At 47.2% G+C, this 12,269-nt stretch overlaps 1 protein-coding gene across 1 annotated transcript in view; it reads right to left on the bottom strand.

Moving 5' to 3' along the window:
* Positions 1 to 12,269, bottom strand: part of frem1a (Fras1 related extracellular matrix 1a) — a 116,314-nt gene that overhangs the window by 26,126 nt on the left and 77,919 nt on the right. Inside the window, exons 23-25 of the mRNA XM_084334826.1 lie at positions 9,962 to 10,103; positions 7,377 to 7,572; positions 6,595 to 6,859 (exon numbers count right to left, since the gene is read on the bottom strand). Of these exons, the coding sequence (XP_084190952.1) occupies positions 6,595 to 6,859; positions 7,377 to 7,572; positions 9,962 to 10,103 (603 nt within the window). The remainder of the gene's footprint in view (positions 1 to 6,594; positions 6,860 to 7,376; positions 7,573 to 9,961; positions 10,104 to 12,269) is intronic.

Here is a 12,269-nt window from a genome sequence, read left to right as displayed (position 1 = left end):
GCTGGTAGCAGGTCTGACAGAGTAAAAAAGATAAATGTGCTTGAAGATGATGACAAGAAGGGGGAATACTCAGATACAGATGATAGACTGTTTCAAGTCACTGAATGTGTAAATACTGCAAAGGCCCAGCAGGGGCGCAAGTGGTTTGTGAATCTAAGCCTAAATAAAAAAAAGCAGCAGTGCCAGCTGGACACAGGCTCTACCTGCAATGTCATGGGCCGCAGGATTAAAGAGAAGCTGTCACCCAGAGCGGCGCTACACCAGAGCACGGCCAGGTTGAAACTATACTCTGGGGAGATCATGCCATCATTGGGAAAATTTCACACTGAATGTGTCATCCGCGGAGAAAAGCACAATCTCACATTTGAGGTAGTCGACACCGAGCAGAAGCCTCTTCTCGGGGGGAGCACGTGCGAATGTCTGGGCCTCGTGAGCTTCACGGTTCCGGATGAACTTAATAAAGTTGATACAAGTCCACCTATGCCCCTCACAAAAGTTCAGCTGCTGAGAGACTATCATGACGTTTTTAATGACCCAATCGAGTCGGTCCCGGGAGTGATACACTTTGAGCTGGATCCTGAAGTGGTGCCGGTGCAGTGCGCACCAAGGAATGTCCCAGTGGCTCTGAAGGAGAGAGTCAAGGAGGAACTTGACAGACATGTCAGGGTCGGCAACATCACGCCTGTGACTGAGCCCACACCATGGATAAGTAACATGGTGACGGTGGCAAAGCCAGATAAAATAAGGATTTGTATTGACTCGAAGCCTCTCAACCAAGCGCTGCGGAGGTCTCACTACCATATGCCTACACTGGAAGATGTGTTGTACAAGTTGCCAAAGGCCCGCCTCTTCACACTGGCGGATGCTCGCGATGCCTTTTTACAGTGCAAACTTGACGACGAGAGCAGCCGTCTGACGACCTTTTGGACGCTGTGGGGTCGGATGAGATGGCTCAAGCTCCCTTTCGGAGTCTCTGTTGCGCCTGAGATATATCAGCGCAAACAACATGAGCTGCTAACGGGCTTGGCCGGTATCGAACCGATCGCTGATGACATCCTGGTGGTCGGATGTGGCGATACGGATGCCGAAGCCGAACTGGACCACGACAAAAACTTGAGTGCTCTCATGGAACGATGCAGAGCAGTGGGACTCAGGCTGAGTGAGCGCAAGCTGCAATTCAAACTCAAGGCCGTACACTTCCACGGCCACATACTGTCTGCGGAGGGACTGAAAATTGACCCAGAGAAAACACGTGCCGTGCTGGAAATGCCGACGCCCACAGACGTGAAAGCGGTGCAGCGCTTTATTGGATTTGTGACGTATCTAGCAAGGTTTCTGCCAAAACTCTCTGAGGTCTGTGAGCCGCTCCGCAGGCTCTTGGATAAAGACGTCATGTGGCATTGGTTGCCAAAACACGAAGATGCGGTGCGTGAAGTGAAGCGAATGGTCACCAGCACACCTGTACTCAAATATTATGACATCACAAAGCCTGTTACGATCCAGAGCGACGCCAGCATGACCGGGCTGGGGGGCTGTTTGTTGCAAGGGGGACAGCCCGTGGCTTTCGCCTCGAGGGCACTGACGCAGACAGAGCAAAACTACGCTCAGATCGAGAAAGAGTGTCTGAGCATAGTCTTCGCCTGCCAGAGATTCCACCAGTACTTATATGGCAGGAACACTATCACCGCAGAGACTGACCATAAGCCGCTGATCACAATATTCAAGAAGCCCCTCCTGAGTGCACCGAAACGTCTCCAGGGTATGTTGCTGCAGCTGCAGAACTATAATCTTGATGTGGTCTACAAGCCTGGCCCCGAGATGTATGTCAGCGACACCCTGAGCAGGGCCACCCTGCCGTGCCATGGGTCTGACACCCCGTACGTGCAGCATGCTGTGTGCGCTGTGGACAGCACCCAGGCAGAGTATTCACAACTGGACCAGGCGCAGCACCTGAATGTTACGGCTTTTAGATTTGGCCAGATTGTGCAGCACACAGAGACAGATAATGTGCTCCAGGAGCTGGCGTCTGTGATTCTCAGTGGCTGGCCAGACTTTAAAGAGGACACCCCACTGGCAGTGCGGGAATACTGGCCCTTCAGAGACGAGCTGAGTGTTCAAGATGGGGTGTTATACAGGGGACAGTGTGTCATTATACCAAAAGCCATGAGGTCTGAACTGCTCAAACGCATACACACTAGCCACATTGGTGGGGAGGCATGTTACAGGCGGGCCAGGGATACCCTTTTCTGGCCAAACATGAGAGCGGAAATAAAGGACTTTGTGGCAAACTGCTCCGCATGCAACGAGTATGCACGAGTCCAGCAGAAGGAATCTATGATGTTGCATGACATACCAGCACGCCCGTGGCAAGCAGTAAGCAGTAAGGACTATCTTATCATTGTAGATCAATACTCAGACTTCTGGGAAATCGATCATCTGCCGGATCTGTCTGCTGACACACTCATCACACGATGCAAAGCTCAGTTTGCACGTTATGGACAGCCAGACAGGGTGATCTCAGATAATGGCCCACAGTTTGCGTGCGAGCGGTTCAGGAGGTTTGCAGCGAGCTGGGGTTTTTCCCATGTCACGTCTTCACCCCGACATCCTCAATCCAACGGCAAGGCGGAGTCGGCCGTTAAGATTGTCAAATCACTCTGTAAGCGGGCAAAATTGGATGGCACGGATACATGGTTGGCCATCCTTCACTGGCGTAACACACCCACCGAGGGGATGGACAGCAGCCCGGCCCAGCGCTTAATGGCACGCAGGCTCAAGACTTCACTGCCGGTCACAGACAGCCTGCTTCTACCACGGGTGGTGGACGGAGTAGCAGAGAAGCTGCGGTGGAAAAGGCGGATCGCAAAATCAGTCTACGACACGGCTGCCAGGGACCTTCCAGAGCTTAATGTTGGAGATCACATAAGGATGAAGCCTCTGCCCGGTGATCGCACAGGGAGGTGGCGCCTGGGCCAATGCCTCCAGAGGGTCGCTCCTCGCTCATTTGTGGTGGATGTGGACGGCACACACTACAGACGCAACCGAGTGGATCTGCGTGTTGCGGAGCGCTCAGCCCAAGCACAACAGTCGGACATACTACGGCCGGAGCAAAGCAGTCCTGACCAAGCTCATGTCACTGGAGTGACAGCCTCTGCCGGGACGCAGATTGTCCCAAGTCAAGGGGAGGTAGGTGGCGAGGAACATCCCTGCACGCCACACGCACCGAGGACACCGGTGACGGGCGTGACGACAAGGGGTACTGACACGGCAGGCCATGGTGTCTACTCACGGAGTGGCCGCCTGTCACGGCCACCACAACGACTGGACTTGTAATTTTTTTTTAAGAGTAAAGTTGGGCAATGTTATGTTAGAATGTCATCGAAGTAATGTTATTATGATGACTGGACTTTGAAAAAAAAAAAAAAAGAGAAAAAAAAAGAAACAGTTGGGCAATGTTATGTTAGAATGTCATTTGAAGTTGTGATTGATAAACAAGATGCAAGCATATCATTATTTGCAAACAGCTAAAGGAAAGGAGATGTTACAGGCATATGTTTATAGCCTGTGTTAGAGGGACACCTAGTGGTGCTTGACCGGATGTGATGTGTTGACATGCGCACTGCTGTAACCTCAGTTTAATAAAAGATATACTGAAACAGTCTCCGTGCACAGATTTAATTTTTTATTTTATCTCTTCCCACGGCGACTATGGATAGGGAATTTCTTTATTTAATTAAAATGTTCACGACAACATGGATGCAATGTAAAAAAAAAAAAAAATTGCCACCATTAGCCTTTTCATGTCACGCACCACCTAGAGGGCGCTCGCGCACCACAGTTTGGGAACCACTGCCATAGAGTATATGGGTAGACAGTGAAAACAGTAGGTAGGTATAAATTGAGTATAGGCAACAGAGTTCAGAGTGGTACAGTATGGGTAACAGAGCCTACAGTAGGGTGTAGGCAATGGAGTTTATATGGTGGGCTGTCACATAGTTCAGGGAGATGACAGGGAGATGACAGCTGAGGGAAAGAAGCTGTTCCTGAGTCTGCTTGACTTGGAACGTAGGTTCCTGTAGCGTCTCCTCTCCCGGAGGGGAGGAGGGCAAACAGTCCATGATTGGGATGAGAGGTGTCCTTGACAATGCTGTGTGCCTTCCTCACACACCGTTTGTGATGGATAGACTCACTAGTAGGGAGTGGTGTACCGGTCATGCGTTGGGACGGTTTTCACCACCCTCTGCAGTGCTTTCTGCTTAGAGGCAGTGCCGTTTCCGCACCAGACTGTGATGCAGATGGTGAGTATGCTTTCTATGGCACACATGGGACAGGTGGGCTTCCCTCATTCTCCTCGGGAAGAAGAGGCGCTGGTGACCCTTCTTGACCAGTGCTGAGCTGTTGAGGTTCCAAGAGAGGTCCTCTTGAGATGTGGACTCCCAGGAATTTGAAGCTGGAGACACGCTCGACCTCCATCCCATTGATGTGGACGGGGGCATGCGTGCTGGCTCTGGTCTTCCTGAAGTCCATGATGAGCTCCTTGGTTTTCTTGGTGTTGATTGAGGGCCAGGTTGTTGTCTGCGCACCACGCCCGCCAGGTGCTGGACCCTATATTCCCACCACTGCTGTGTCGTCTGCAAACGTAATAATAATGGTGTTGGTGCCATGTACAGGAGTGCAGTCGTGGGTGAAGAGGGTGTAGAGAAGGGGACTCAGTACGCAGCCTGGCAGGACACCGGTGTTCAGGGTGAGGACTGGAATTTCCCCAAGGGTATCAATAAAGGAATATCTTATCTTATCTTATCTTATGGAGGAAGTGAGATCATCTATCCTAACAAACTTGAGGTCTGTTCGTTAGGAAGTCTAGTATCCAGTGGCGGACAGAGGGGTTGGTGTCAAGGCCCTTGGTTTCCACAAGGTCACCAAGTTTGGAGATGAGTTTGGAGAGGATGATGGTGTTGAATGCTGATCTGAAGTAGATGAACATTCTCACATGGGTATTGCTCTTATCCAGGTGGGAGAGGGCGGAATGTAGCGCTGAGGAGATAGCGTCCTCCTATTCTCACAGTAGGCAAATTGGTGACTGTCCATTGAGGGTGTGAGGCCAGATTTGAGGTGAGCCAGAACCAGCCTCTCGAAGAAGAACGGGGCGGAAATCATTAAGGCAGAGGAGTGTTTCGGCACTGCCACAATGAAGATGTCAGTTAAGACCCCGGACAGCTGCTCAGCACAGTTCCTGAGCACTCGGCTGGGGATGCCATCAGGGCCAGCTGCCTTACGTGTATTAGTCCTGCTCAGTGCCGTACACACCCCAGTGGGACAGAGAGTGAGGGGTAGCAGGTTGGCAGGTAGGGCAGCCTTGGTGGGTGCCTCCTGGTTGTCTCTGTCAAATCGGGTATAGAGGTTATTAAGCTCATCAGGGAGGGAGGAGTCAGTGGTTGGGGGAGAGTTGTTGGTGGGTTTGTAATCTGTGATGGCCTGGATGCCCTGCCACATGCATCGGGGGGGCGGAGTTATTGAAGTACTCTTCAACCCTTAGCTTCTGGCTGTGCTTGGCTTGCTTGATTCCCCTATTCAGGTTAGCCCTGGCTGAACAGTAGGCCTGTGCGTCACCAGATCTAAAGGCAGGGGAATGTAGTGATCTGTTTAAAGGTGGTGACACTATCAATGTTTGAGTTGATGTGGTCAACAACAGAGGAGGTATAGGAGTCAATGTCTGTGTGGGAGTCCAGGGTGCCAAACATAATCCAGTCTGTCCCCTCAGCTCAGAGTCTGCACCCTCAGCTCAGAGTCTGTCCCCTCAGAGTCTGTCCCCTCAGCTCAGAGTCTGCCCCCTCAGCTCAGAGTCTGTCCCCTCAGCTCAGAGTCTGTCCCCTCAGAGTCTGTCCCCTCAGCTCAGAGTCTGCCCCCTCAGCTCAGAGTCTGTCCCCTCAGCTCAGAGTCTGTCCCCTCAGCTCAGAGTCTGTCCCCTCAGCTCAGAGTCTGTCCCCTCAGAGTCTGTCTCTTCAGCTCAGAGTCTGTCCCCTCAGCTCAGAGTCTGTCTCTTCAGCTCAGAGTCTGTCCCCTCAGCTCAGAGTCTGTCCCCTCAGCTCAGAGTCTGTCCCCTCAGAGTATGTCCCTTCAGCTCAGAGTCTGTCCCCTCAGCTCAGAGTCTGTCCCCTCAGCTCAGAGTCTGTCCCTTCAGCTCAGAGTCTGTCCCCTCAGCTCAGAGTCTGTCCCCTCAGCTCAGAGTCTGTCCCCTCAGCTCAGAGTCTGTCCCCTCAGCTCAGAGTCTGCCCCCTTAGGCCACATTTGAACTGTTCTAACTGGGGGCTTTACAGGATGAGTGGGGTGTACTTTGGGAGCAGGAACAAAGAGAGGTGGTCAGATCGGCCCATGTAAACATGAGTTTTACATGACATTTGAAACTGAAAAAAGTTAGTTTACATTTGTAATGCTTGCAATCACTCGAGTAAAACAGAATTGTATTCATTATGAAAAAAAGTATAATAATGAAAATATGAAAATAATTTGTATATTCCACACATACAAGTCAAACTCTTCTTCAAGAACAAAACATAAACTCAGAACTCGAGCGAGAACCATAAAAGGTCTTACTGAAAGGTCTCCACGGCAGCGGTAGCTCTGTTGTCATGGACATAAGCCACAAGGTTGGCTGCTACGTCCATCTGGCTGAAGGAGGAGATGGTCACTCCGGGGTGTCTGATGTACTCCAGGTGTCCGTGACCAGGAGGGGTGGTGACCACGTACATCAGCTCCTCTGGCTTGTCTGTGCCGTCTGTGGCCAGCAGGTTGTCTGTGGTCAGAACCATGCGGTCTCCGCGACTGACCTTTGCTGGCTTCGCGAAGATTGCGATGTTTCCTGGAAACCACAGGGGAGGAGTTACGATTTTAAGTTTGTGCTGAAATGAGACGCAGAAGAGGGGGGGGGGGGGGGGCATTTATCAAGAAAGAAGAATGTGATTGGATGGGGGGGGGGACATTTATCAAGAAAGAAGAATGTGATTGGATGGGGGGGGGCATTTATCAAGAAAGAAGAATGTGATTGGATGGGGGGGCATTTATCAATAAAGAAGAATGTGATTGGATGGGGGGGGGGCATTTATCAAGAAAGAAGAATGTGATTGGATGGGGGGGGGCATTTATCAAGAAAGAAGAATGTGATTGGATGGGGGGGGGGCATTTATTTCTTACAAAATAGAAACATATTTAGAGGATGCAAACATCTGTATTTGTGAAATATTGGTTGATGAATTTTAGGTACACTTTGTTTCCATTGTAAAATGGATACGACATAGGCCAATATAACTTTAGAATGAAAATGTTTAGCCAAGAGTGTTCTGCAAAAGTAGAGTTCCAGTTAAAAAGTCCTCGCTTGCCTTTCTCCACGTCCTTGAGGGAGATGTGAAAGTGTTGCGCCGGTGAGCGATTCTCTCCATCCAGCAGGTGGAACACAAAAAAGTCTTGTGCGTTGTTGCCCTGGGGACCGGTGTGGAGGTAGCGCAGCAGGTTCATGTCCACCACCTCCTGGCTGCATACCCTCCCGGCGCTCAGGCTCAGCCAGTCTTGGCCTTCCTGAGACAGGAGCAGCCCCAGTTAGAGAGCGCTAACACAGAGCACCATGCAAGGGAGGCTTTAAAGGAATGATAATAATAATTAACTTTATTTGTATAGCACCTTTCATACAGACATTTCAGCTCAAAGTGCTTCACAACAGAAAAAAGACAGGCATAAAATGAGCGATGGGGGGGGGGGGGGGGGGGGGATTTTTCATAGAAAGAAGAATGTGATTGGATGGGGGGGGGGGGGCGGGGCATTTATCAAGACAGAAGAATGTGATTGGATGGCCATATTTGCGGTCATGTTTCAAATGTCCTACCGATCTTTCAACATACTGTAGAGAAACCTTTTAATTTGTTATTTACATTAGCATTTAATGAGCACATAAAGTGCAGACATATCAAATCACCGTTTTTCACATTAGGATCTAATATCCCAACAGGCCACCTTGTTTATGGGTTGATTCAGTTTAAAAAATAGACAATAATAAAAAGAGTAAGATAGAATAGACAGAGTAAAATAGTGCAATAGTGCAGTGCAATAAGTAATAGAATAGAATAGACATGAAATTAGCACATAAAGTGCAGACATATAAAATCACAGTTTTTTACAGTGCAATAAAATAGTTCTGGACTACTGTTTAACAGTTTAAAGTCGTCTTTACCTTCTCTGTTTGGTATCCACAGTTTAAAACAGTAGTGACAGTCTTCCCTCTTGTTTGATACCCACTTTGACCCTTCGAACCTCCCACTCAGGGCAAACCTCCCTCTCAGGGTGCAGTTCCCTCTCTCAGGAATGATAAGTAAAGTAAAGTAAAGTAAAGTAAAGTAATGATTCACTATTATTACATGGCGTGGTGGTGTGAGTGTTTTTCTTCGGTCATTACATGTTTTATCTGGGGGTGTCTTGGATGGGGATGTGGTTTGTGGGGTGTTTGGGGGACTGGCTGTTCTGGGGGGGGGGGGGCATTCACATGCCTTCGAGCAACACTGTACTTATTGTACTTATTTTATGCCTATTCTTATGTCTGCACGTTTTAGATGTGAAGCACCTAACAGACCAGCATTGTCCCTAACTCACTGTGACTCACACATTCAAGCATTTTTTTCATTCATTCATTCAGTCATTTGTCTCAGATAAAATAAGATAATATAAGATATTCCTTTATTGATCCCCTTGGGGAAATGTGGGTGTCATGGCAGCATGGGGGAGTGTATGGGAGGTACAGGTATGGGCAGGGTAATGGTAGGTAGACCTAAATATAGGCAATAAAATGAGATCTGAATATAAAGATATGAGTAAGAGTAAATCTGCTTTGATTGTATATGTGTTATAAGCATAAATGTTACACGGTATGAGTGTGACTTATAGACCACTTTCTTTTTCTGTAAACATTTAGCTGTGATCAACTGATACATCATCCGGTCTCATTATGTTACATTTTAGAACAAAATAATTTTTTTCATGTGACCTCCAATTATCCATCAGTGATTGCAGTAGCTTTTGGGTATGCTTCATTCAGTGTTGTACTGTAGTCGAGTCACTAAATCTCGAGTCCGAGTCGAGTCTCGAGTCCCCAGTGTTCGAGTCAGAGGCCAAGTCAGAGTCACCAAAGAAGAGCCAGAGTTGAGTCTGAGTCAAGTCCCCATTACCCTAGTCGAGTCATCAAGGTTGAGTCCACTCCAGTCAAAGAGCTGACGTACAAATAAAAAAAGGTTATCATTTCAATGGGAGTTATTTACTTTGTGACACAATAGCCAAACAAATGCACTAGCCATCAACATCTTATGCCAAATCTGCACCTTCTGAGTCTGAATGCAGTCAATGCTCGAGTCCAAGTCCGAGTCATCAGTGCTCAAGTCCAACTCGAGTCAGAGTCCTGGACTCGGGTAGCCTATACTACTACACTGGCTTCACCTCTTATCAACCGCCCCCAAAAGTGGCCATTTTAGTTTTCGTTTTTGAGGACTGCATACTTTTTTTGCAAACCAAAATACTATACTTTATACTTATAGCACATGCATGAGCCTGGTCTCGTTTGAAAGATGACATTCTGAGGTTTCTGATACAATAAAGTAGTGAGTGATTTTTGGTTTTGGTCAAAAGTGAGAGAGCTCAGAAAACGATTTTCTCATAGACTTCAATGCATTAGACTGCGAATTCTCTTCCTGTTTTGGCATGTGACTTTTCACCTAGATCCCTGATTCGCTCACTCCCATGGATTTTGTTGCCTGAAACGGCTATCGACAGGCAACAAATAGGGCTTTAATTCGATATATAGAATGTATTAAAAATATGCACACCCGAACCGCTAGAGGTCGTCAAATTGCCAGTGGGCAAATCGTCCTCAAGAGGGCCCACATGTGGGCCGTTGCATGCTAAGAGGCTGGAGGAATTGACTGACCTTGAGCTGAAGGAGTCCTTGAGTGGGAACACTCTCAAACACATACATGACCTGTGGAGCGGGCGTGTCATTGTCCTGGGCATAAAGGGTAGCACTGGATATCAGCCTGGCCTCCCCCGGCTCCACCTCCAGACCGTTGTTCCTAGGGGGGGGGGGGGGGGGGGGGGGGGGGGGGGGTCGATACAGCAAAAATACATTATGATATTTTCTGTGCTCATATTATATCGATACAGTGACACCAAGTATCATATATATATAAAACTATTCATTCCAGAATTGGAGGACAATTAGGCATCAATACTTTTGAAAAAGCTCCGTCCAGCTCAGGCATCAAAGGTACACTTTTTATGATACGTTTTATTTGTTGTGTGCTATGTTTGCCGCAACCCTGTTACAAATACTCAGGAAGCTGAAAAAAGTACATTTAAAAATATTTTCAATAAATCCTTTACAATTAAGTAAAGAAAGTCACATGCTTACTGAATACTGATTTAATTTCAGATAAGACTTCACTTATATTAATTTAAGCAACTTTGAAATCGATCTTGCCCAACTTTTCAATAGTCACATCTTTCTTTTTACTAATTTCAGTATTTAATTTCAAATATTTGTTCAACTACATTATGCATTTAATCATGCAAACTATTACATTTACAATAGGTTAAACCACTGTGAGCTGAGAAAATTATGTATGATTATTTGAATAAAAATGATATGGCAACAGCCTTCAAATTAGAGTAACAGGGTTGCGCTAAGTAACAGTTACTTTACTTTTGATTGTAGATCATGACATATGTGACAAATACATACTCAGGACCACAGGAATGTTGTTTAATAATATTATTTTATTTTGGGACTCAACAGGATGAGTAGGAATGATACAAAATAAACATGTCAACAAAACCACAAACTGGATCAGAATAGGCCAACAACCTGGCATTCTTGCTGCATTCCTCACCTGAATAAGCATATCAACAATAGTAATGAACTGATATATTGGGAATAATACAAAATAAACATGTCAACAAAACCACAAACTGGATCAGAACAGGCCAACAACCTGGCATTCTTGCTGCATTCCTCACCTGAATGAGCATATCAAAAATAGTAATGAACTGATCAATCTTTTAGAAAGATTTTATGTTCAGATTTCATTTTTCGTGGCTGGCCAGAGTATCCCATACCTCTCTTGCTATAGCCATGTGGCGCAAGGTAACGTTCTCTAGGGGAGGAATGAGGGTCAGCATATCCTCTGAGGGATACCAGTGGAGATTATCCCTCAATGGCCAGAAAAAAAGGGTTTGCCCCCACTCTATGCTACATTTCACCTGGCAGTGGGTCTCATTCACCTCCTGGATGATCCCAGGGTAGATGGTGTGGTCGTACAGCAGGGCACACCATTTCCCCACAACGCCTGGACTGAGCCACTGCACTTCTTCACATACACGTGTGCTGTGTATGGGGTCTTCTTTGTGGTCATCTGTGGGATTAAAGCTGAAGCTTTTTGGCAATCACACTCCAGATTCCCTGTTGCAGAACATATGCAGCTGACATCGTGGTAGAGCATTTTCCCAGGTGAAAGAGTGACCACCTGGTGGAGCCACATAGTGGACGGTACGGCTGGAAGGTCAGCTGGCATTTCTTTCACTGCATTATCCACAGTGTTGTGAAGGATCAGATTAAACCGAATATATATATTTATTTATGGATATATATTTAATAGTATTTGTATATCGTTTGATATCCCCTGTATATTCCTTGTACAATATGCACTGAATATCCCTTTAGTCTACTAAACAGCCCATAATAGTTTCATTCTACCATTGGACGAGAACCTGGCGCCAGCAGCCATACCCCTAGGTTCAAGTTCAATCGTGCCGACCAACATGTCGTGGCAAGCCCGGTTCCGCGTAGGAATACGTCTGGCGAAATACGAATGGTACTATTTGTTCACAGCGCATATATATATGGCGCAAGTAAAGTAGAACTTTCTTTTAGTCCATTAGTTCTTTACCCTCCAACCGAGTAACAGACGCGAAGCCTCACCCACGACGCACGTGTGGTGCAGTAAGGCCTACTTGGCCTCAGAATAGGCATTGAGATATCGTGTGGATTAATAGTTGAATTGTCATAGTTTGGCACTATACCGTCGAGTTGGACGTATTTCTATTAAGCTAATAATAGTCTATTATGTATGGTGCATCGTTCGGTTAGAGTTATAAAGTGAGCAGCACCCCCATCGTTCCTGACGTTATCTGGAGTCTTAACCAGGCTGGGCAGACCACTTGTGGTGCTTGCTTCCGAGGAG

This window comes from Notolepis coatsorum (genome assembly GCF_963971535.1).
Source record: "Notolepis coatsorum genome assembly, chromosome: 1".
In the NCBI taxonomy this organism is placed as follows: domain Eukaryota; kingdom Metazoa; phylum Chordata; class Actinopteri; order Aulopiformes; family Paralepididae; genus Notolepis; species Notolepis coatsorum.
This window is presented reverse-complemented; position numbering and strand designations above follow the sequence as displayed.